We start from the raw sequence: 25,399 nt of genomic DNA on the forward strand, positions 1-25,399 counted from the left end.
GAAACCCTTGCTTGGTCCAGGACAGGTGCCACTGCATGTGTTGGGTTTCTCGAGACAGCAGCTGAGGAGAGGAGCTAAGCAGACCGAGGAGAAGGTCTATGTGGTCAAAAACCTGAGCATGCCGTTGCTCGGGCTGCCAGCTATCGTAGCCCTTGGTTTACTCCAACGTGTCGACAGCACAGACATGGAGGCCTTCAAGGCAAATTACCCCAAGCTGTGCAGCGGTCTAGGGGTTGTGCATCAAACATACACCATTAAGCCTAAACCAGATGCGGTACCTGTTTACCTGAAAACCCCCAGGAGGATCCCGTTATCACTGGTGGGGAAAGTCAAGGAAGAACTCCAGCGAATGGAAAGCCTCGGTGTCATCAGTCGTGTGGAGGGGTCCACTGACTGGTGTGCTGGTATGGTGGATGTGCCAAAGAGAGACAGTTCCAGGGTGAGTCTATGTGTGGATCTGACTGGTTTGAATCAATATGTGTGCCGTGAAAAGTACATTCTGCCATCAGTCGAGCAGAGCTTTGGAATGCTAGCTGGCGCAAAAAATCTCCAGCAAACTGGATGCCAACATGGGGTTCTGGCAAATGCCCCTGTCAGAGGAATCAGCCAAGTACACAACCTTCATTACACCCTTTGGGCGGTTTCACTTCAACCGTCTTCCATTTGGAATCGCCTCTGCTCCTGAGCACTTTCAGTGCATGATGGCAGAGGTCACAGAGCGGCTCGAAGGTGTGATCTGCCACATTGATGACCTGTTGGTATGGGGATGCAGCCAGGATGAGCACGGCATACGTCTCCATGCTGTGCTACAAAGGCTGGAAAAAGCGGGAATCACACTAAATGTGGACAAGTGTAAAATCTCCATGTCTGAGGTGGTCTTCTTGGGTCACAACATTTCAGCCAGCAGCTTCCGCCACAGACATCGGTTTGGTTGAGAAGTTTCCTTGGGGTGGTTAATCAGCTGGGTAGGTTCATTCCCCAACTGGTGGAAAAAGACAAGCCGCTCCGTGACCTCCTCTCTTAGAAATACTGCTGGGTCTGGGGCGTAGAACAGCTGGTGTGTCTGAAACACTGAAGAAAGCCCTGTCCTCTCCTCCAGTGCTAGTCATGTATGACGTGAACAAGGACACCAAAGTGTCAGCTGATGCATTATCATACGGCCTGGGAGGAGTCCTTTTCCAGAGATGGGAGGAAGAATGGAAGCCTTTGGCTTATGCATCTCGGTCACTTACCCTAACCGAACAACGCTATGCACAGGTGAAAAAGGAGGCCCTGGGTCTCACATGGGCTTGCGAACGGATCCTTATAGGGAAACACTTTTGCCTGGAAACCGATCATAAACCCCTCATCAGCCTATTTCTGTCATAATGCAAAAACTTGAGGACTCAAAGGCAGACTCGGAACAGTTTGAAGGGGTAACAAAGGGGTTTTATTGAAAGGTGCAACGGAGGACTGGGTGGTTGGTTCCAACAGGGCAGAATGGAGAACACAGAGGCGGGGAGTTAGTCCAGGCAAGATAGGAGCAGAGCGGGGTGTGGCGTTCAGCAGGGTTCCCGGAGGTAGTGTGATCCTGGGCGCAGAGAAAAACAGGTTAATCCAGGGAGAGACAGAAATGACAAGGAATCTTACTGGAGAAGATAGTTGGCCTTGACGCATGTACCACATGTGGTTAACTGAAGATCTGGCGAAGAATGTGAGGATGACTGGGATTGAAATACTGCAGGAGCTCGATTAGTGTAGCCACGCCCAGACAAACACAGACAGGGAGGACAGACAGAAAACACAGGGAAGTGGGGAACAAAAGAACACAAGGTAGTGGGGAGATTCTGTAGCCCACAACAATTTGGAGCTCAAGCACTGGATTTACTACCACCAAGGATCCAACGCTTCGGGATGAGACTGATGCGCTACACGTACTCTATCGTGCATTTGCCAGGGAAGTCGCTTTGGACAGCAGATACACTGTCACGCTCGCCTGTAACATCACGCATGTCCACTGAGGAACAGGAGCTGATGGAGAGCACCAATATCTATGTGGACTGTGTCATGGAGAGTGTATCTGTCTGTCCTACATGTATGGAAAACCTGAAAGAGCAACTTAAAGCTGACTGTGTCTGTTCTCGTGTTATGGCCCTAAGCACAGACGGATGGCCGGTGTATGCAAAACAAGAACCTGTGCTGAAAAGCAATTGGTGTGAGCGAGCTACACTTACTGTTAAAGATGGTTTACTGCTGAAAGACACACGACTTGTGATACCTTCGGCAATGCGGAACAATGTTCTAGCCAAACTACATGAAAGACACCAAGGTGTGGTGAAGTGCAAAAAACGAGCTTGACAGTTATTTTGGTGGCGGGGGCTTGGTCAGCAAGTGAACGAAATGGTTCTCAACTGCAGAACATGCATACAAGAACGACAAAACCACAAAGAGCCATTGATCCCATCAGAATCAATCATCCCTATACACCATGGCAGAAGTTGGGGTGGACTTGTTTGTCTTCTGAGGAAAAATATACCTGCTCGTTGTTGACTATTTTTCCAGGTATGTAGAGATCGGAAAGCTATGTCGCACCAGGTCCACTGACGTCATCGTCTATCTAAAGTCAAAGAGGTCCTGATGTTGGACAACGGGCCTCAGTTTTCTGGACAAGCTTTAATTTTCTTTGCGGATTCTTATGGGTTTCAGCATCACCGGCAGCCTTAGGTTTCCACAGAGCAATGGGGAAACAGAAGCATATTGTATTGGTGAGGGGTGTCGGACCGATTTTGGTGGGCCACCTGGGCCAAAAATGCCATGGCAGATTTTTCGTCCCAATCCAGCCCAAATGTAATCAATAATAGTATAGTGTGAAAATTTGAGACCTGTAGTGCTCGCAGATGACCTGCTGCATTTACAAGCTCATATCCTGTGTAGAGGAGCCAATTCCAGCTGACACGGGGCGAAAGATGTGGTACACCCTGGACAGGTTGTCCGTCCATCACAGGGCCACACATATACATCAGTTAACATAGCCTGCATGTCTTTGGACACTGGGAGGAAGCCGGATCATCCGGAGAGAAACCACACAGACGCAGAGAGAACATGCAGACTCTACATAGAAAGGCCAGGGATGACCAAGGTTTGAACCCATGACCTTCTTGCTGTGTGGGGACAGTGCTAACCACTGCAGTACCGTGCCGCCCAATATCTGATTTAATATAAATAACTAGAATAATAAAGAAATCCCTCAGCTCAGTATGTTTGTGACTCTGGCTGAGATGGAGGTGAAATATGTGAACCTGGGCTGTGGTTTACTGCTCTCTTCCTGTCACAAACACTGTTTGACATCTGCTGGTTTTTGTTCAGGCTGCACGGATCATTTCTCACTGTGGGTACCACTCTTATAACAGGCGCAGTAGTAGGTGGCTGAATGAGAGAGTTCAACTTTCTGGATCTGCAGCTCACAGCCGTTCTGTTTATTCACAGCTGAGAAATCATCTTTCTGAGGATGATTGTACCTGTTAGCTATGTTACAACTACTCCTAGCAATCCGCAGAATCCTTGTGAATGTTTCTATGTCTTCCTTCTGGTACCAGTATAAGTAATCATTGTCACACTGGTCAGTTCCTCGACAGCTGAAGGAAACAGTTTGACCAGCTCTCCTGGTCAATGTTAAATCCTCCTGAATCAGGTCTGCTGCCATGGCAACCAGCGCTGTAGAGACAGAGACAGATAGATGAAGGTCAGTGTGACAGTGTTTGTTCCAGGTGGAGTTTGCTGGCTCCTGATTGGCTGGAAACACTCACCTGAACACAGACAGCACAGAGCAGCAGCTGGGAGGAAAAGCATTGTGTGCAGTGGTGTTTCCTCTGGTGAACCTGGGGAGAAGTGGCGCTCTGATGCAGCTGAGGCCAAACAAGGACGAGCTGTGAGATCAGACGAGGGCCGCGTGGTTTCTAACGGGTCCTCAGACCTCCCATCAGCCCCTGCGGCGGACAGATAAGGCTGCTGCTCACACAGTGAGGACAAACTAGCAGCTGAAGCTGTTATGTCTTTTTCTCTGATTCAGAAGTTTTAAATAGGAGAGGAATTTAATGACACAGACTTTTGTCATTTGTTGTTTAACAGCTGTGGTGAAAATACAATAAAACACAAAATTTGTATTTTCTTGTTCAGCCTCTTCATTAAAGCTGCATGATGTTTGACTGAGTGAAATTTTCAGACCCAGGACTCCATCAGATGGAACATTTGTACATGTCTGCTGCATCATTTTAGACAAAGGTTCAAAGGGTGAGTTTGTAAAGTTGAAACCAGCGGAGGGTTCAGAAGAGTTAAATCCAGGTCTGGTCCTTGATGTGGAAATGTGTCTATTTTCTTGGGAGAATTGAACAAATAAATGAATTACAACAAACCGTTGTCTTTTTTTACTTTTTAAAGAAGAAAAAACAGAAGTAGGCTACATGAAAAATATATCGAAGAGAGGTCCTCCACCTAGAGCAGTATCAGACATCTGGCCTGGAGCAGAGGACAAATATAACTTCTAAAGCAGGGAGACTGCTTCCTCACACAGAGGTGATGAAAACTCCACTTCCCATGGGACTGGAGAGGCACAGATGTTCATACACAAACACAAACCCTGTGACGACACAGGGATGAAAGAGAAGTGTCTGATAACACAGACTGTCTACATTCCCTCTCTGACCCTGAGTGGCTGTTAAGTCTTCCATTAAAGCAGATTCAGTTCGTTTGGATGGTTTATTATTTTGGATTCACTGGACTCAGCCACTCCTTGTAAGTTTGCTCTCTCTTAGTTGGTAATAAATATCAAGAACTGTACCTGCTCTGCTCCGTGTCTTGCCTTTGGGCTCCACATTGACCTGACAGCAACAGGACAACAAAGCACCAGGCATCTGGTTTCCCCCAAGATGTAGTATTAAAACTGGTACTGTAATCTTATTTTGGTCAACAACCTAAGTAGGAGGTCAGGTCAGGGTTCAGTCTTGGAAGTCCTTGGCAGACTGTAAAGAGCCAGTAAGGCTCCATCAGCCAAGCTTAGTCAGTTCAAGTGCACTGTTTTTCACTATGAATCTGGGAAAAGAGATTTATCACTCTATTCATATTTTTTAGTAATTAGGATCCCTTGTCTACAAAATCACCATCTCCTTATTGATAGTGATTGGTTTTGGAATAGATGGAAAAAGGCTTGTGTGCATTGAGAGAGAGAGATTTACTCCCCGTTTTGATCCCAGATCCCAGGTTTATCCTTTGAATTGCAGTTCAGACAGACTAGCCTCGTGTGTGTCCTCTCAGCGTGCTTCTTGTGATGGACTGCAGAACGAAACCATGTGGTTGATGTAAAATTTAGAAACAGGTCGTTAGCCAATCACCAACAGAGAACGTGTGGCATGTGATGTAATCAATAATAGTACAGTGTGAAATCATGAGACCTGCAGTGCTCGTGGATGAGCTGCTGCATTTGCTGCTAGTTGGTTTATAGGACTCAGCCTCTCTCTTGCTCTGTTGGTTGGCCTTCCTCACAGGTCTTCTCTTCTGTAAAATGGGTGTGTACAGGCAGGTGGCCTTCATCTGGATTACACTTTTATTCAGTTTGTACTTTAATAGTTTTCTCTTTATCTTGTTTGATCATTGAGCTTCTGTGCTGCTAGTTTGTCCTCACTGTGTGGAACAACAAGAAACCTGCTGGAATATCTGATCAAATAGAAATCAATAGAATATTAAAGAAATCCCTCAGCTCAGTATGTTTGTGACTCTGGCTGAGATGGAGGTGAAATATGTGAACCTGGGCTGTGGTTTACTGCTCTCTTCCTGTCACAAACACTGTTTGACATCTGCTGGTTTTTGTTCAGGCTGCACGGATCATTTCTCACTGTGGGCGCCGCTCTTATAACAGGAGCAGTAGTAGGTGGCTGAATGAGAGGGTTTAACTTTCTTGAGCTGCAACTCACAGCCGTTCTGTTTTCTCACAGCAGAGAAATCATCTTTCTGAGGATGATCGTAACCTGAATCTATGCTACCAGTATTTCTGTTAATATCTAGAATCCTTGTGAATGTTTCTTTAGCTTTCTTCTGGTACCAGAATACATAATCATAGTCACACTGGTCAGTTCCTCGACAGCTGAAGGAAACAGTTTCATCGACTCTCCTGGTCAATGTTAAATCCTGAATCAGCTCTGCTGCCATGGCAACCAGCGCTGTAGAGACACAGACAGATAGATGAAGGTCAGTGTGACAGTGTTTGTTCCAGGTGGAGTTTGCTGGCTCCTGATTGGCTGGAAACACTCACCTGAACACAGACAGCACAGAGCAGCAGCTGGGAGGAAAAGCATTGTGTGCAGTGGTGTTTCCTCTGGTGAACCTGGGGAGAAGTGGCGCTCTGATGCAGCTGAGGCCAAACAAGGACGAGCTGTGAGATCAGACGAGGGCCGCGTGGTTTCTAATGGGTCCTCAGACCTCCCATCAGCCCCTGCGGCGGACAGATAAGGCTGCTGCTGTTGCTGATTGACAGCTCAGCTGAAGCTGCTGTGTGGGTTTCTGCTGAGTCGGAGGTTTTAAAGTGGAGGTGGAGACCAGGAGCAACAGGCAGCACATAGTTACCATAGAGATGCACATCTGTGACACATCACTGTTTGTACACAGGTGTTAATGTGAAAACAAAGATCATTCTGCTTTCATTATAATTCATCTCCTCTTTTGAACTATTTCTTGTTTCCCAGACTTCTCTGTTTCTCTGAACTGATTCACTGAGAAGTTTCTTCGTCTTGATTTGAATCTGACAGCAGATAAAAAATCTGGCTCACGATGATGCAGAAATACAAACAAACATTCCTGTTACCACAAACACATTCAGGTTGGTGCTGAATTTAGTAACACAGACTGTTATCTGTTGTTTAACAGCTGGGATGAAAATACAAAAGTACAAACTGTGACTTTAACCCTTAAACGTCCCCTCACATTTCATCATTTCATTTCTGCGACACATGAAACAATTTACTGTGTTGTATTGACATGATACATTTAGTATAATGGGAATACTAACAACAATGATGCCAGTAATACTGTTAAATAGTGTCAATTCTATTTTTATTTTTTATCCGCTAGATATCACTATGTTTTATTTTTAGCATCTGGAGACCTGTGCACTTCATCTGACTGAACACAGGGTGGTGGTGTTTCTCTGTGTTGGTTAATGTCAGCATCAACAGAAATTCACCACATGATGAACCTTAGTTAGAAATCCATCACACAGCCTTGGTCTTGGAGCTTATTTATTGATGTCACACCTTTGTGACAGGAAATATTCATTAGTCATTTTATCATAGTTATTAACAAACATCCCTTAAAATAATATTAAATGTATTGTAACCGTTCCTTAAGCTTTTCAAAGGAACAGACATTTATCAGGTTGGTTCGACCGTGTTATTCCATTAACATTTCAATAAATATTTTCAGAACGAGTTTAAGAAGCAAATAAGCTGCTGCTTGTGTTTATACTTTTAATTAATGAAATTAGGAGCAACTCCAAAAAATGAATGATGGAGAAAGTACTTCATAATACTTATTATTAATTTAATTTAAGCTGTTATGCATCAAATGAAGTTAATAAAAGCATTCAGATTGTACCAAAACTAAAACATTCAAGTTGTACACTAGCTTTAAACTGTTAAAAACTGTCATTATAATGGGCCCTTTTCAGAGAGACATTTTGACACGTTAGGGGTGTAAACAAGAAAATAATTAGGGCTGAATTCCATTAAGCTGCTTCAGTTTCAGACTGTTGGTGTCATGTTTCACTGGGACATGTTTGCTGTGAAATGGACCTATTGTCAGACAGTAGCCTTGTTTTGCAGGGGCTGATGGGAGGTCTGAGGACCCGTTAGAAACCACGCGGCCCTCGTCTGATCTCACAGCTCGTCCTTGTTTGGCCTCAGCTGCATCAGAGCGCCACTTCTCCCCAGGTTCACCAGAGGAAACACCACTGCACACAATGCTTTTCCTCCCAGCTGCTGCTCTGTGCTGTCTGTGTTCAGGTGAGTGTTTCCAGCCAATCAGGAGCCAGCAAACTCCACCTGGAACAAACACTGTCACACTGACCTTCATCTATCTGTCTGTGTCTCTACAGCGCTGGTTGCCATGGCAGCAGACCTGATTCAGGAGGATTTAACATGGACCAGGAGAGTCGGTGAAACTGTTTCCTTCAGCTGTCGAGGAACTGACCAGTGTGACAGAGATAATGTATTCTGGTACCAGAAGAAAGACACAGAAACATTCACAAGGATTCTAGATATTAACAGGAGTAATGGTCGAGTTTTTTCAGGTTACAATCATCCTCAGGAAGATGATTTCTCAGCTTTGAGAAAACAGAAAGGCTGTGAGTTGGTGATCACAAATATTAAACTCCTCCATTCAGCCACCTACTACTGCTCCTGTTGGAAGTTTGGTCTCCACAGTGAGAAATGATCCGTGCAGCCTGAACAAAAACCAGCAGATGTCAAACAGTGTTTGTGACAGGAAGAGAGCAGTAAACCACAGCCCAGGTTCACATATTTCACCTCCAAAAGCCTTACGGGATGTGTGATTCATATGTGTGTGTGTATAGTTAATATTCACCTGTAAGACTTTTCTATCTACTTACATCTCTATAATTTCTATAAACACTGTACACTGTATGTGAACATCATTGAGCTTCCTGGTTCATAAGTTGGTCTCAGCTGACTCATTCAGCAGCAGACAGGTTTTTGTATTAGTGTATTTCACTGTGGGAGGATCCAGTGGGTCCAACAGATACCTGATATTTGGCTCTGGAACTAAACTCTTTGTAACAGGTAAGATTAAACATCAGTTTTCCTTCTGTTGTTTTATTGTAGAGGTCATTAAGTTTTGTTGCCAACCATCTTCTTGGTCATCCTGAAACCTTAAAGTAATGAGAGAAACTCAGGGTTGATGTTGTAACTCTGCTCTGTGTTCTCATCAGCTGCTGTTTAATCAAACTTCACAGTGGGAAATTCTAGATAAATGATTGACTTTTTAAGTCTCCAGTAAATCAAAATAAATTTAAGAGACGAGCGCGATTCTCCAGAGATACCTAAATTTTCAAATTCAAAAGCAGAATCGACGTTATAAATATCCAGTATTTCATAATATTAGTGAATATGCGTTATTTGTTTCTTACTGGTTGTTTATTTGTGTGGTATATGATAATATATAATATATTTTGATGTTTGAGAAATATATTGTAAATATTACATGGTGGTAAATATATTTGTCTAATATTGTTAATTTGTATGATTAATATTTAGTGTTCTAAATATTTATTTTATATTGTGAAAAACATATTCTAAGAAATACAAATCGCATCAGGGTTTTTACAAGTTTCACTATTTTACAATCATGGAATCATATACAAATAAATTTTTACCACAATGTATGTACAATATACATTCTACATATCAAGGTACATTCAAAATCTAAAAACATTATATACCGTATATAAATATCTAGATATACATTTTAGATTATCTGTATATATATGGCGGCAAATATAAAAACAAGAGAAAGATATATTTATTACCAAGTGTATATTTTGTGATTAAGTTTTTTTTAAATAAGTAAAACATGGGAAAGTAAAATATGTTTAATAATATTGTATTTACCTTTATTGAAATGTGTGGGGTAAACACAATATCAGAAACATATGTATGTTTAATGTCTATATTAAAATATATGCTGGTAAACAAATGTTCTTTAGCATAAGATATGTTATATCAGAGTAATTGGATAGATTGGTTAATAAACAGTGCTGGAAGCTGCTGTTGACTGTGTGAATGTGTGTCTGTGCTGCTTGTTGCTGCTGTCAAACTTCAGATAAGCAGGTAGTGAAGCCCGTGGTGAGCGTGTACCCAGCAGCATCCAGAGAAAACCATGAGGGGAAGAGCTCCCTGCTGTGTGTGGCCTCAAACATGTTTCCTCCTGTGGTCCGCTTCTCCTGGAAAAGACGAAAGGTGAATGGTCCTCTGGAGGAGCTGCCCCTAGCTGAGGGAGAGAGAAATTCAGGATGCACCGCCGCCATCAGAGTGATTGATCGGGATGCTCTCTACACATATAAATACCTCTGTAATGTCCAGCACGAGGGGGGGAAGGTGGAGGCCCAAACAGAACAAGGTAAAGAAGGCTCGGTGACTAGACACTGTCAAAGAGAGCAGAGGAGCAGAGGACTGACATTTCTTTTTGACTCCTTTTCTGTTTCAGAGATTTCTGCACCACCAACACTTCCACCATTACCTCCACCAACACTTCCACCATTTATTCCACCATCACCTCCACCAGCCGCGCCCGTCCAGTCCTGGCACAGAGAGAGGTTACTCTGCCTGATGTACACAGCACTGATAGTGAAGAGTCTGGTGTACTGCTGTGGACTCTCTCTGCTGAGGATCCTCAGAAACAAGGGACCGTCCACCGACCTCACACAAGTGACTGACTGACTGTCCTACTGCAGCTTTAACGCTCAACGTCTGCTAAAGCCTGAAGATAAAGTCCAGAGCCGACCCCTCTTCTAAAACCAACAATGAATTGATCTGATTAACAAGTTCTGTCTGTGTAGGCAACATCTGAATTGCACATACTGTCCATCATTTGGGTGACACATTCCTTCATTATGACGAACGTGGTTCAATGTAGTTTATTGTTTTCAATGGTGGAAACAACACACACTGGACTTGTTAGCAGATACATTCAGTAATTTTGTTGATAACACCAACATCATCCTTCAGTCCATTTCTTGTTGATAACATCTAAATTATTAAATTTTCTGGAGAAAATAAATGTGGATGATACAGATAATATTAAGAAAAGTGTTATCTCAGGATAACTTCATAAAAAATCTACATCTGATCAGAAGCTCACTAAGAACTCCCGCAACAACGTTCAGTTATTTTCTAATATAATGCGTAATTTATACATAATACTGAGTATGTCTGTTGATATTATCCATGTTATCAGCTTTAGTTACAGTTCTTTATCTTAATGTTGCAGATTGTTTTTTTGAAAAATCTGTTTTATACATAGATCAGTCTGTTGTCAGCTGTTCTTTTATTTTTCTTGACTGTCTGTTTTTCTTGACCTTTGAATGAATGCGCAGTTTTAATAAATGAAACTAAAACATTTAACTTTGGACTATGTTTAACTTTTCTTTTCTAAAACAAACTTTATATCTCTTGCTTGAACATCTATGTGTCGGTTATTAAAAACATGATGATATAATTATTTTTACCTTTAAAAACTCACCTAAAATTATATTGTTTTCAGATGACATTTTAAAATTTGATAGCAAAATACCTAGCAAAATATTTAAGGTCATGTCATTTCAAATATTGCATTATTCTTTTTTTATACTGAATATTTTGTGCAAAATCTCCGTTTGTTCTTTAAATATAAAAACAAGACAATAAAAACACTGTCAAATAGTGTTCTTCAATAATTTAAAATCTTGAAAGATGAGTGAATTTTGTTATCATGACAAGTTTAACAGTAGAGTTTATTTTAGTCTTCAGACTCTTTTCTTTTAGTTTACTGTATGTGCTCCTTCTGTCAACTTCTCTCAGTTTGCTGCAACAAACAGGAAAACTAACAAACAGGAAACAAACAGGAAAACTAAATCTATATCGAGTAAGGTTGTCATTATTGGTCTGTGGGCTCAGATGAACTCTGTGTGGGTGGAGGGCTCAGTGGAAAAAAGTCTTCAAGACAACAAGAGCAGCAGATATGAATCTGTTCTCAGTGGTTATTGTATAGAACTCGTAAAAAAATGTTGACAGCCAATCAACACATCCTTTCCTGCAGCAGATGGCCTGTGTGGGTTTCTGCTCTGCAGCCACCTTACCACTAGTTGCACTTTTTCACATTAATAACACAATGACAGTTACAAGTGTCGACTCTGGTTAAAAAATCGTTCCAGGAAGTTCAGTAAGATTTCAGCGCGCAGTACTCACATGTCATGGCTTTGATCTGTGTTATTAATATATGAGAAAAAGCTTGAATCCTGAACTCCGAGCTGAGAAGCTGAAATAAAAGGAGATATGTTCAACCACCTGCAGTCTGATCTGATCCCACTTTATAATTTAATAATATTTAATAATAATTAAATGACGCTTCAAAATGGCAGCAGGCAAAATAAAATGTTTTGAATTTTGTTGGTTTAGAAGAAATAAACACAGCCATCATGTTGCCAACACTCGACTGACTGATGGAGTCGCTGTGGGATCATTTGATAGCAGTTGTAGCTTCACAGCAGCTTCTGTTTGTTCATGTTTGTAAACAACATTATCATCAGCGTAGAGTTTTACATCCACACTGACACAATTATAAAACACACAATTATAAAAGGGGGTCACCTGATGGCACACCCACACCTGCTGACTTGACAGCTGTCATGTTTATGTTTGCTCATCTTTGTTTAGCTTTGTTGTTATTGTTTAGCTGTTTGCTTTTATTCATACAGTATCTTCCTGTACTTTTGTTCTTGGCACTGTGGGATAGTGTATTGAGAGCTACTTACAACCAGAGTCAAATGATTTGTAGCTGTTAACATACATGGCCAATGAAGTTGATTCTGGTCCTGATTTTTAACTATTAAGCCAAACTGAACTCCAACAAGAAGGAACAAGAAACAAGTTTTTAAAACACAGAAGTTGTGATATTTCAGTTTATTGATTTATAGATCCACTGAAAGAATTTGACAAACCTGTTACACTCTGCATAATGTATTAAAATGAGACTGTAAACAATAACATATTTAGTAGATGGATAATGATTCAGCTTAATTTTCTATTATTATACAAGTCACAATTAAAAGTGGAAATAAACTAGAGTATCAAAATAACAGTATACCACAAAATTTACACTCACTAACTGGAAATATGTATGTGTTGTTGGGGATTAGGGTTTAAATGACATGACATTTATAGTTAATAAAATTAATGATTACTATTAGTAATATTTAATGATGAATAATAGAATATAACCTAAAGCTTTATTCTCCTTGGAGCACCACTCCTAAATAAGAGATACATTTATGGCCAATTACCTATTTCAGTCTCATTATATGCACTAAAATATAACATTAAATTAAGTGTAACAAAATTATCAATAATAGATAGTGGGTTGAAGGATTTGGATTTCTACGTAGAGGAGGTTGGCAATATATTCACTCTATATTAAAAGAAACCAGCATGTACATACTCAAGCATTTATTTAACAAGGTAAACAAAGCAAAACACACAAGACCAAACTAACTGAATTAAACCTGCATTAAACTAAGACTAGATGTTGTTTATGGCAGAATCAGAAGTATAGTTATGTTTATGTGATCTGTGTAATGGTGCTGTTATTGTCTTTTGTGGATGGAGCTAGGCGAGGCGAAGAATTGATCAGTTGCAGTCTTTTGCTGTGTTGTGCTACAGATGAGAGGGTCTGGCCACTCTGTCTGTTCTCCTTAGAGTTGGCTGCTGGCTAATTGAGTTCAATGACACATGATAAAAGTTAATTTTTGATCAAATATGAACAACTCTATCGTGAGTTCCCTGTGATCCAAACCATTGTATATATGTGTTTATATTTTTAGGATGACTGTATCTAACCTGTGCGTAAAAGATATATTTTACGACTAACCACAACACATCTGAACTTTTCTGACTGCTGATCAAAGCATGAGATGAACTGATGAGATTTGATGGTAACAAAAAGCAGGTCAGTCAGATGCAGTCAGTCAGCATGTGTGCAGCAGGTGGACGGTCCCTTGTTTCTGAGGATCCTCAGCAGAGAGAGTCCACAGCAGTACACCAGACTCTTCACTATCAGCACTGTGTACATCACACAGAGCAGCTTCACCCTGCACTGAGACTGGAAGGACACTGATGGTGGAAGTGATGGTTCAATTGATGGTGGAAGTGATGGTGTAGTTGATGGTGGAAGTGATGGTGGACGTGATGGTGGAAGTGATGGTGGAGGTGATGGTGGAAGTGATGGTGGAGGTGATGTCTTTGCAGAAACCTCTGAAACAGAAAAGGAGTCAGAAAGAAAAATCATTCCTCAGCTCTATGAGAATGAATCTCAGCTGAACACAGTCATCAAGTCTTCATTACCTTGATTTATTTTGGCCTCCACTCCCCCCCCCTCGTGCTGGACGTAGCAGCGGTAATTATATGCGTAGCGAGCGTCCCGATCAATGACTCTGATGGCGGCAATGCATCCCAACTGTCTGAGCTCCCGCTGCTCCTCCTCACCAGGTGTAAGCTCCTCCTGAAGACCATTATCCTTTATTCTTTTCCAGGAGAACCGGACCGGAGGAGGAAACATGTCCGCAGCCACACACATTAGGGAGCTCTTCTCCTCCTGTCCTTTTCTGGATGCTGCTGGGTACACGCTCACCACGGGCTTCACTACCGGCTCATCTGAAGTTTGACAGCAGCAACAAGCAGCACAGACACACATTCACACAGTCAACAGCAGCTTCCAGCACTGCATTCAGTCTGATCCTGGAAACTACATGGACTCTGATCACTGAGCTCCACATCAATACAGCACACAGTTCACTACATGGACTGGATTCACCTTCATATCACACAAACGTATCATGTAATGTTTAATAATATTAATGAAGTTATATGAGGAAAGAAATGAAAGCCTGGAGGTAGCCTTCAGCAGCTGTATGACACTGGGCATTTAAGTAACTCTGGTGTAACCCCTCCGCCATCAAGAAATGTACTGATTTCAACCCAAACACGAAGGAGTTTTTTGTAACCTAACTGCATAAATAGCATAATACATATTGGTGTCACAAGTATGCGATTGAGTGCTTTGTGTTTTTGATTGTTTTCTATGGTTGCATGCTGGGAGCTTGGTGTGTTTTGTTTTGTCTGACGTGTCTTGCTCTGTTTCTGCCAAGCTAGCGTAAACTTCTTTTCAGCCACAGGCATCCTCTGTTGAGCCGCTGCCTCTGCCTCTCCGTTTGCTACCCTCTTGCCGCCCAGACAAATCTCCAACTCAGCCTCACCAGTTAGGGCCGCCCAAGCTCCTCTTTCCCCAGCCCGGGACTGGGAAAGCCCTACTCTGGCCTAACCTCCCTCTTAGCACATTTCTGTTGTTAAATGAACTGTTTAACTTTATCCTTGTGTCTGATATGCTTTTAGGTTTTTCACAGTCTGAATATCAAGACTATTAAGGCATATCATATGGATGCTGAAGGGCACTTTGTGAGTCGAATGCCAACGCTTTGTCATGCTTTCTCAAAGCGTCGGTATTTGACACCCTGAGATGAGAACGTGTGGAAAGAAGGTTTTCCCCATTGTCACAGTTAATTTACTTATCATAGGCTAATAAACAGACCTTGACATAAATAAAATTTCATTTTAATATTACAATATGCATATTATATATTTTACAATAAAACTTTTACTATAATCACTAAAGAAACAAATAAAATCTCTTTTTAACTTTCATACAATTTAACACAACTACAGTACATGGGTTTGTTCTGAAACGTTCGGATATTTCAAGTGTGAATAAAGATTACTTTCATAACATAAGTAAAAAGTAAAACTTTAGATATTCCCCAGGAAATATTTAAATATAATATAATTCTTTAATAAAATAGCTTCAGTATCTGATATAAAAATAGATTTTAGTAAGTAAAGGTTGTACAATAAAACAAAGTTTTAAATCAAAGTTATTAACATAGATCTTACATACATGCATCTTGAATCATGTTAAACATCATATATTACTTTTTCTAAAATGGGTTTATTGTAATATAATATTCAATATCAATATGAATGTTTGCCTTCATGTATAAATATATCTTTTACTAAAAGACATGTATCATCATATAAAATACAATTATAATGTAGTATATTTTAATCTTTAAACATCACTCATTAATTATCCTATAACACACGTTTAAAGTTTTATGCTATTTAAAATATGTTTACTGACATAATTTGTTTAATACAAAATATGTTGTAACATTTAAGAGACGACGCTGAGAGGATCAAATGCTGTGTATTTGTAACTTTGTCAATATCTTAGTTTTTTGATATGAATCAGTTTGTCTGGTGCAGAAACAAAGACTAACTTCAGTTGTGCAGTGAGATTTAAACATCTTTTCAGGAATAATGAATCTCTCTACAAATTATGAAAAAACTAACATCTGCAGCCTGAAGCAGCAGAGACTCATTAAAACACATTTTCAGCTTGTTCAATAAAAAGCTGCAAAAGTAAAATGTTTATTCTTACCTGTTACATACAGTTTGGTTCCAGAGCCAAAGATGATTTCTCCCACAGTGAAACAGAGTAATACAAAAACCTGTCAGCTGCTGAATGTGTCAGCTGAGGTGAACGAGTCCAGATGATGAACCAGGATCATATTTCAGCTGCATGATGTGTTTCTCTAAAGTTCATATCAACATGACTGTCTCTTCTTTTATTGTCTTTTTAGACACACTAGCAGTGTTGCTCTGTGGATGCTGATGTCTGCTGGTCCACTACTTTGGTCCAGATGGACTGGACTTGGACCAAAAGATGGATTGACATGTTGTTCAGATATTCTTGGTCCCCAGAGGATTCACTTCTTTAATTCACTTTGTTTATTGTTTCACGCCCTCTCTGCCTCAAGCTGATGTGTGGTGAGCATTCTGGCGCTAAATGGCTGCCATGCATCACCCAGGTGGGTGCTACACTTTGGTGGTGGTTGAGGTGAGTCTCCCCCCACTTCACTGTTGTGCCTTGAGTTTCCATGATAAAGTGCTATATAAACGTAATGCATTATTATTATTATTATAATTATTCATTCTGACTTCTGATCTAGTGCCACCAGCAGGTCGGTCTTTTTGGTTGAGGCCAAAATATCTGACCTATTGGATTGGACTGGTTTCTCATTTATGCCTGTTAATTTGAATCATAACAACATCATACCTGAATTTATATATTTTCTAAAGACAAATCAACAATTTCCACTTAATTTAACATCAACCTGAAAGCAAATGAAAACAGAAATAATTAAAAAAATTTTTTATTATAAATTAATTCAGGCATCAAGAGGTTAAAGGGCTTTTAGGGATGTTTTTCCTGATCTGAATCGAGGACAGAGGGAGTTTGCTGTACAGATTGTAAAGCTTCTTAAGGCAAATGTGGGATTTGTGATATTGGCCTTAATAAATAAAACTACCGTGACGTTCCCACTAGCCTCGGTTGTAACACGTGTTTAGTGCTAAGCAGCAAATGTCAGTCTAAAGCAGCAGCCTGAATGAACCACGAATAGGATGCAAATCTATTCCCCCAAAAATTTTTGCAGGGATGCCATAGTCTAAAATTAAGTACAATGTTTGACTAGCACTATCCTGTAAGCGAATTAGCAAATTCTGCTATGTTGGAGGCATGAGCTGTAATACTCTGCCTCTGATTGGCCCAGCTTGACAGTGACATTTATCACATAGCCCTTGCTGAAAGAACAGGAAATTTTTGGTGTTTTCATCACAAGGGCCAAGGGCAGACAGGAAAAACAAGGGATATACAGAGGTTTAGGAGGTTAGTCAGGCAAAACCAGCTAAAGCAGTTCACAAACAAAAATAAATCTAAAAGGAAGCAAATCCAAAGATCCTTCTGTTGTTTCTCAACCATCAGCAGAAATGTTTCATTCCAATATTATAGAATTATTATGGTCCCTCTCCTTAAATGACAGGGAAGAATTAGCGCTTCATGAGCTCTTTGTAACATTATCACTAAAAAGCAGAGCCTCAATATTTCTATAAACTACAGTCCGATATCAAATCTACCCATTACTAGTAAAAACATTGGAAAAACTGTCTTCCAGCAGCAGCAGAACTACTTCTTACTCTCAACAGGTTAGATAACAACCAAACAGGATTTCAACACCTCCACAGCACCAGAACTGCTCTTATTAAAGTTCTGAATGAGATTTGTCTTGGCACTGATTCTGGCAAAATTCCATTACTGGTGTTATTCGACACTGATGACCACTCAATACTGTTAGACATGTTGGAAATTTGGGTTGAGCTTTCCAGCTCTTAAGTTGGTTAAAGTCATATCTACATGACTACATATCTCCATTGGCAACTATGTATCTGAGCTAAATATTGTGACGTGTGGAGTCTCTATTCAAACTCTACATACTCCCGCTAGGCCAAATCATGCATAATAACCATATCGCCTGCCAAAGTCATGCGGACGACACTGAGATCTATGTAGCTTATGTGCATGTATCATGTGCACAGTAATGCAGAAAAAGTGCAGGCTAGACTGCACCTTATGCTGTTCAACTCATTTTGGTGACTACATAACTTCAAATTGATCCCCTACATAATATACGTTCCTATCCTTTATGACAGAAATATATATATAAATAGTTATAAATAACAAAAAGATGTACATAGAAATAATATCAAGCCATTAAAACACTGAAAAGATTTTCCTCTCCAATTTTAAGTCAGTAGGTGAGATTTTATGATGATGAGATTTGCCTATTTTTCTATAGTCACATAACATGTATTCTGGATTTATAAAGGGTTCTGGGGTGTGTGGTGTATTTTAATTAAATATCATTTTCTGAAGTTTAAATTGCTGGGTCAAACTTACCCCAAGTATAAAATGTCTAAATTTGAAGAAAACAGTACAGTAAGTTAGATGTTTCTACTTTATTTACAATGCATTGCATTCTTTTTGAGCAATTGAGCACGTGTCTCCAGTTTCCACAGTGTAAATGACATCTACGACCCTCCCTTCCTACAGGTTGAGCTATTCCATGCTTACAACTTCACCTCCTGCTCACTCGCTCTGTCACAGTGACTCTGTCCTTCTGCTTCGCAGTCACACGCCTCCTCCTCTGCCTGGCAGTGGCAACGGCTCTCCTTTACTCCTTCAAGTTTCTGTGCCTGCACTACGTCGGGTACTGCAGCTGATGTTGAAGCTACTGCAGCCCCGGTGGCACACATATCGGGGTTTTTGTTTTTTTGTCCGCAACGCAAGAAACAGAGGCCATTGGGGGACGGAGTGGGGGCCAGTAAGAGATGTGACTGGGCCAACCCGGTGTCAGTATAGAAAATTACCCAATGGGCCGCTGTCCGTGTTCTATGGTCCAATCGTTGGTCCATTTTTTAAAACAGTTAAATAAATAAAAAATTTACGTTACACCCGGGGGGCCCTGGCATTTGCCCTGTATGCCAGATTACTAATCCACCCCTGATGACAACTTGTATTTTTCATGGAATTGGATTTTTCCATCATCTGTTACTCCACCTTTAAATGTAATAGTGTTTAATTCTCCAGGGAGCGTTAAAGTTTCAGTAAGTAAATCAAGACATTAACTTTCAAGTTGCTTAAGTGGTGGTTTACAGAAATTCTTTGTCCTGATGGTGGTGCACGAGGAAAGGTCAGGAGGTCACCATAAATGCAACGAGAAACATTCACAGGACATTTACAGCATACAAACCTGGCAACAGAACCAGCGTCCTAATAAGCCGCTGCTAGAAGGGCAACATCCTGACCTGACATGTGTCCAAGATTTGGCTTTTAAAATGGAAGAAAGTGAAATGATCTGCTGAAATCTACTGAAAGCTGTTAAACAACAAGTGCTGCTGGAAGGGTTTTCATTCAGAGCAGATTAGTATTGTGAGGGAGGAATGGACTTTATTCCAGCAGCAGAACAAAGAGGACGACTTTAATCTGCATCTGGAACATCTGGCTGGAAACTTTATCTATTATATATCATTTACTTTAAGGATTACTTTAAAAAGTGAATCAGGATTATATTTTTATTTAGTTTCCTCTTTATCTTGTTTGCTCATTGTGCTTCTGTGCTGCTAGTTTGTCCTCACTGTGTGGAACAACAAGAAACCTGCTGGAATATCTGATCAAATAGAAATCAATAGAATATTAAAGAAATCCCTCAGCTCAGTATGTTTGTGACTCTGGCTGAGATGGAGGTGAAATATGTGAACCTGGGCTGTGGTTTACTGCTCTCTTCCTGTCACAAACACTGTTTGACATCTGCTGGTTTTTGTTCAGGCTGCACGGATCATTTCTCACTGTGGGTACCACTCTTATAACAGGCGCAGTAGTAGGTGGCTGAATGAGAGGGTTTAACTTTCTTGAGCTGTAACTCACAGCCGTTCTGTTTTCTCAAAGCTGAGAAATCATTTTTCTGAGGATGATTGCTGTAGCTTGAATCTATGCGACAATTACTCTTAGTTATATCTAGAATAAATCTGAATGTTTCTGTGTCTTTCTTCTGGTACCAGTAAACATAAGTGTTACACTGGTCAGTTCCTCGACAGCTGAATGAAACAGTTTCATCGACTCTCCTGGTCAATGTTAAATCCTCCTGAATCAGGTCTGCTGCCATGGCAACCAGCGCTGTAGAAACACAGACAGATAGATGAAGGTCAGTGTGACAGTGTTTGTTCCAGGTGGAGTTTGCTGGCTCCTGATTGGCTGGAAACACTCACCTGAACACAGACAGCACAGAGCAGCAGCTGGGAGGAAAAGCATTGTGTGCAGTGGTGTTTCCTCTGGTGAACCTGGGGAGAAGTGGCGCTCTGATGCAGCTGAGGCCAAACAAGGACGAGCTGTGAGATCAGACGAGGGCCGCGTGGTTTCTAACGGGTCCTCAGACCTCCCATCAGCCCCTGCGGCGGACAGATAAGGCTGCTGCTGCTGATTGACAGCTCAGCTGAAGCTGCTGTGTGGTTTTCTGCTGAGTCGGAGCTCATTCTGATTTATTACAGTTTATCTCCTCTATTGAACTATTTCAAATCACAACAGGTACATAAGGCAGGAGCATGTAGTATTACAGTAGAAAAGTGAGTACAACCCTCAGATGCGTAAATATTTGATTTTATCTTTTCATGTGACAACACTGAAGAAATGACACTTTGCTACAATGTAAAGTAGTGAGTGTGCAGCTTGTATAACAGTGTAAATTTGCTGTCCCCTAAGAATAACACATCACACAGCCGTTAATGTCTAAACCACTGGGGGAAAAAATGAGTACACACACCTCTAAGTGAAAATGTCCAAATTGGCCCATAGTGTCAGAATTTTATGTGGACGTTGTTTTCCAGGACTGTCTTAACCCTCTTTGACATGAAGTTCACCATGTGACATGATGACATCACGGAACTGGTGGATGTTAGAGACCTTGCGCTCCTCCACCTCCCGTTTGAGGATGCCCCACACATGCTCAATAGGGTTCAGGTCTGGAGACATGCTTGGCCAGTCCATCAGCTTTACCATCAGATTCTCTAGCTAGGCAGTGGTGTCTTGGAAGTGTGTTTGGGGTCGTTATCATGTTGGAATACTGCCCTGTGGCCCAGTCTACGAATGGAGGGGATCATGCTGTCTGAGCATGTACACTCAACTTCTTGGTCGACGTGGCGAAGCATGTTCTGAGTGGAACCTGTTCTGAGTGGAACCTGTCTTGTTGAACCGCTGTATGGGCAGTTTCAGGGTCTTGGAGATCTTCTTATAGCCTCGGCCATCTTTACGTATAGAAATTAATAAAATATAATTTTTTCAGACCCTCAGAGAGTTCTTTGCCATGAGGTGCCATGTTAAACTTCCAGTGACCAGTTTGAGGGAGTGTGACAGCGATAACACCAAATTTAACACACCTGCTCCCCATTCACCCCTGAGACCTTGTAACACTAATGAGTCACATGACACCGGGGAGGGAAAATGGCTAATTGGGCCCAATTTGGAAATTTTCACTTAGGGGTGCATTCACTTTTGTTGCCAGCGGTTTAGACATTAATGGCTGTGTGATGTGTTATTTTGAGTGGACAGCAAATTTACACTGTTATACAAACTGTACACTCACTACTTTACATTGAAGCAAAGTGTCATTTTGTGAAATACTGTGTCTCTCTAGTATAAAAAGTGGAACCAGCTTCTTGTTTTCATTGTGTGGTTCGTCACACTGAGACCTTCATTCTCCAAAATCCTGTTTGTGTTCAATCTTCAAATGTCTGTTGTTGAAAAAGAAGATGAAGGTTATTGTCAGCCAGCAGATTCATTTCTTACTGACACTATTTATCTTTCTGTTCTTCTCATTATTTTAACGTTGTTTCTAAATGCTTCTTGTTTCCCAGACTTCTCTGTTTCTCTGAACTGATTCACTGAGAAGTTTCTTCGTCTTGGTTTGAATCTGACAGCAGATAAAAAATCTGGCTCACGATGATGCAGAAATACAAACAAACATTCCTGTTACCACAAGCACATTCAGGTTGGTGCTGAATTTAGTAACACAGACTGTTATCTGTTGTTTAACAGCTGGGATGAAAATACAAAACTACAAACTGATTTTAACCCTTAAACTTCTCCTCACATTTCATCATTTCATTTCTACGACACATGAAACCTTTTCCACACACAGCATCACATCTTTATTTAGTGTTCTGTTGTTCAGTCTCTTCATTAAAGCTACAGGTGCTGGTCATATAATTAGAATATCATCAAAAAGTTGATTTATTTCAGTAATTCCATTCAAAAAGTGAAACTTGGATATTATATTCATTCATTTCACACAGGCGTATCGCATCTTCCTCTTCACAATACCCCATAGATTTTCTATAGGGTTAAGGTCAGGCCAGTTTGCTGGCCAATTAAGAACAGGGATACCATGGTCCTTAAACCAGGTGCTGGTAGCTTTGGCACTGTGTGCAGGTGCCAAGTCCTGTTGGAAAATCTCCATAAAGTTGGTCAGCAGCGGGAAGCATGAAGTGCTCTAAAACTTCCTGGTAGACGGCTGCGTTGACCTTGGACCTCAGAAAACACAGTGGACCAACACCAGCAGATGACATGGCACCCCAAACCATCACTGACTGTGGAAACTTTACACTGGACTTCAAGCAACGTGGATTCTGTGCCTCTCCTCTCTTCCTCCAGACCTGTGAACTTCATCTGACTGAACACAGGGTGGTGGTGTTTCTCTGTGGTGGTTAATGTCAGCATCAACAGCAAACAGAAATTCACCAAATGATGAACCTTAGTTAGAAATCCATCACATTCATTGGTGTTGTAATTCTGCTCTGTGTTCTCATCAGCTGCTGTTTAAACAAACTTTACAGTGGGAAATTCTAGATGAATGACTGTGGAGGATTTTTCTGTCAGTTGGCTTATTAAATCTCCAGTAAATCAAAGTAAATTTAAGAGACGTGCACGATTAATCTGAACATTCAAATTCAAAAGCAGAATCAATGTTACAAATATCCAGTATTTCATAATGAATATATGTAATTTGTTTCTTACATGTTGTCTATTTGTGTGGTATATGATTTTATATATTATTTTGATTTATAGTAAATATATTGTAAATGTTATATGGGGGTAAATATATTTTTATAATATTGTCACATTGTTAAATATTGTTAATTTGAATGATTGTTTCTGCACCACCATCACTTCCACCATCACCTCCACCAGCCGCGCCCGTCCAGTCCTGGTGCCGAGAGAGGCTGCTCTGTCTGATGTACACAGTGCTGATAGTGAAGAGCCTGGTGCACTGCTGAGGATCCTCAGAAACAAGGGACCGTCCATCGTCCTCACACAAAAGACTGACTGACTGTCCCCCAGCAGATTTAACTTCTCATGGCTGCTAAAGCCTGAAGATAAAGTCCAGAGCCGGTCCTTGAAGTAAAGAATCTTATCTACCTCTTCAAACACAAACAATGAATCGATTCGACTAACAAGTCCTGTCTGCATGGCCAAAGCCTGAACTTCACATAAATGTCTATTGTTGACCAATAACATTTAAAAAAGACGTTTTGCATTTGAGTGACACATTCCTTCATTATGACGAACCTCCAACAAGTCCAACAACAACGGTCAGTGGTTTTCTAATATAATGCTTATTTTATACATAATACTGAATATTTACGTTGATTGTCTTCAGGTTACAGATTTGTTATACAAATGGTGGATTTGCTTTTATTTCATTGACTGTTTTCTTGCAAAATTTGTTTTATACATGAAGTTCAGTTTTTTAAATCGTAGTATAAATAGAAGCTGTTCCTTTAAATTTTTTATAATTTTTTCTGTTTGTCTTAATCTTTGAATTAACGCACAGTTTTATTAACTTAAGTAACATTTAACTTTGGACTATGTTTAACTTTTCTTTTCAATGGCTTTATATCACTTGATTGTGGTGGCTATTAAAAGTGGATCATATATTTTTTTTTACCTTACCCTAACTCACCTAAAATTATATTGTTGTTTTCTTGAGACATTTTAAAACAAGATTAACATTGCAAAATATTTAAGGCCGTGTCTTTTCTAATATTGCATTGTTCTTCATTTATACTGAATATTTTCTGAAAAATGCAGTGCCATCCATCCTTCGTCAAAGCTTATACTGCGTACAGGGTCGCGGGAGGCTGGAGGCAATCCCAGCTGAGATCAGGCGAAAGACGGCGTACACCCTGGACAGGTTGCCAATCATGTGGCCACACATAGACAAACAACCAGTCACACTCACACAATTTAGAGTCACCAATCAACCTAGGCCACATGTTTTTGGGCGATGGGAGGACGCTGGAGCACCCAGAAAGAACCCACGCAGACAACATGCAAACTCCACACAGAAATGCTGGGGCAACCGGGGTTTGAACCCACGACCTTCTTGCTGTGAGGCCATAGCGCTAAATATAAAAACATATTAAATAGAGGAAAAAACGAGTTAATAAAAACACTGTCAGATTGAGTTGTTCAATATCTTTAGAACTGGTGGTGAGTGAATGAATTTTGTTCTCAGGACAAGTTTAACATTAGACTTTATTTCAATCTTTAGTCTCATTTCTTTTGTTTACTGTCTGTGCTGCTGTCTAATCTATGTCGAGTATGGTCAACATTGTTGGTCTTTGGGCTCAGTTCATCTCTGTGTGGGTGGAGGGCTCAGTGGAAAAAAGGTTTCCTGACAACAAGAGAAAAAACAACCAGCTTCAGAGGGTAGAGGAGTTGATGAGTGTGTACAGCAGCAGATATGAATCTGTTCTCAGTGGTTATTAGGACTGTTGACAGCCAATCAACACCTACTTCCTGCAGCAGACAGGCGGTGTGGGTTTCTCCTTTGCAGGCTCCTCACCGCTAGCTACACTTTTTCACATCAATAACACAATGACAGTTACAACCGTCGACTCTGGCTAAAGAATCATTATAGGAAGTTAAGTTTGACTTCAGCGCTCAGTACTCACTGTCTCGCTTCAACACCACAGCAAAAATAAAAAATACAAAGTGAAGTTACATTTTATTGGTTTAGAAGATAAAAACACAGCCATCATGTTGCCAACATTCAGACTTCAGCCTGACTGATGGAGCTGCTGTGGGATTATTTTATAGCAGT

At 40.7% G+C, this 25,399-nt stretch overlaps 2 protein-coding genes and 1 gene segment (V, D, J or C); 1 reads left to right on the forward strand and 2 right to left on the reverse strand.

Annotated features, from left to right (window-relative positions):
• Positions 1-5,610: 5,610 nt before the first annotated feature.
• LOC119902649 lies at positions 5,611-6,438 on the reverse strand. The segment is given in 2 exon segments: positions 5,611-6,191; positions 6,284-6,438. Coding segments are annotated over 2 exon segments (378 nt in total).
• A 1,399-nt stretch (positions 6,439-7,837) lies between these two features.
• Positions 7,838-11,162, forward strand: LOC119902656 (immunoglobulin lambda-1 light chain-like). The gene is made up of 5 exons (XM_038718982.1): positions 7,838-8,027; positions 8,120-8,432; positions 8,782-8,822; positions 9,862-10,158; positions 10,246-11,162. The coding sequence occupies exons 1-5, from the start codon at positions 7,985-7,987 to the stop codon at positions 10,476-10,478; spliced, it is 927 nt and encodes a 308-aa protein (XP_038574910.1). The 5' UTR covers positions 7,838-7,984; the 3' UTR covers positions 10,479-11,162.
• Positions 11,163-13,226: 2,064 nt separating this feature from the next.
• Positions 13,227-20,747, reverse strand: LOC119902651 (immunoglobulin lambda-1 light chain-like). The gene is made up of 5 exons (XM_038718978.1): positions 20,511-20,747; positions 20,101-20,418; positions 16,285-16,323; positions 14,136-14,444; positions 13,227-14,045 (listed from the first exon to the last, which is right to left on the reverse strand). The coding sequence occupies exons 1-5, from the start codon at positions 20,551-20,553 to the stop codon at positions 13,756-13,758; spliced, it is 999 nt and encodes a 332-aa protein (XP_038574906.1). The 5' UTR covers positions 20,554-20,747; the 3' UTR covers positions 13,227-13,755.
• Between the last annotated feature and the right edge of the window lie 4,652 nt (positions 20,748-25,399).

The sequence above is a fragment of the Micropterus salmoides genome, unplaced genomic scaffold (genome assembly GCF_014851395.1).
Source record: "Micropterus salmoides isolate LMB-PRFRI ecotype aquatic unplaced genomic scaffold, ASM1485139v1 Ms_hic_scaffold_14, whole genome shotgun sequence".
NCBI lineage: Eukaryota > Metazoa > Chordata > Actinopteri > Centrarchiformes > Centrarchidae > Micropterus > Micropterus salmoides.

Excerpts from the sequence above, each read along its gene's own strand:
- LOC119902656 (XM_038718982.1), top strand. The coding sequence starts at position 7,985 with ATGCTTTTCCTCCCAGCTGCTGCTCTGTGCTGTCTGTGTTCAG. Across the intron at positions 8,028-8,119 it reads TCTGTGCTGTCTGTGTTCAG|CGCTGGTTGCCATGGCAGCA; the intron begins GTGAGTGTTTCC and ends GTGTCTCTACAG. Across the intron at positions 10,159-10,245 it reads GGAGGCCCAAACAGAACAAG|AGATTTCTGCACCACCAACA; the intron begins GTAAAGAAGGCT and ends TTTCTGTTTCAG.
- LOC119902651 (XM_038718978.1), bottom strand. The coding sequence starts at position 20,553 with ATGCTTTTCCTCCCAGCTGCTGCTCTGTGCTGTCTGTGTTCAG. Across the intron at positions 16,324-20,100 it reads CTGCGCCTGTTATAAGAGTG|AAATCATCTTTGGCTCTGGA; the intron begins GTACCCACAGTG and ends TCACTGTGGGAG. Across the intron at positions 14,046-14,135 it reads GGAGGCCAAAATAAATCAAG|AGGTTTCTGCAAAGACATCA; the intron begins GTAATGAAGACT and ends TTTCTGTTTCAG.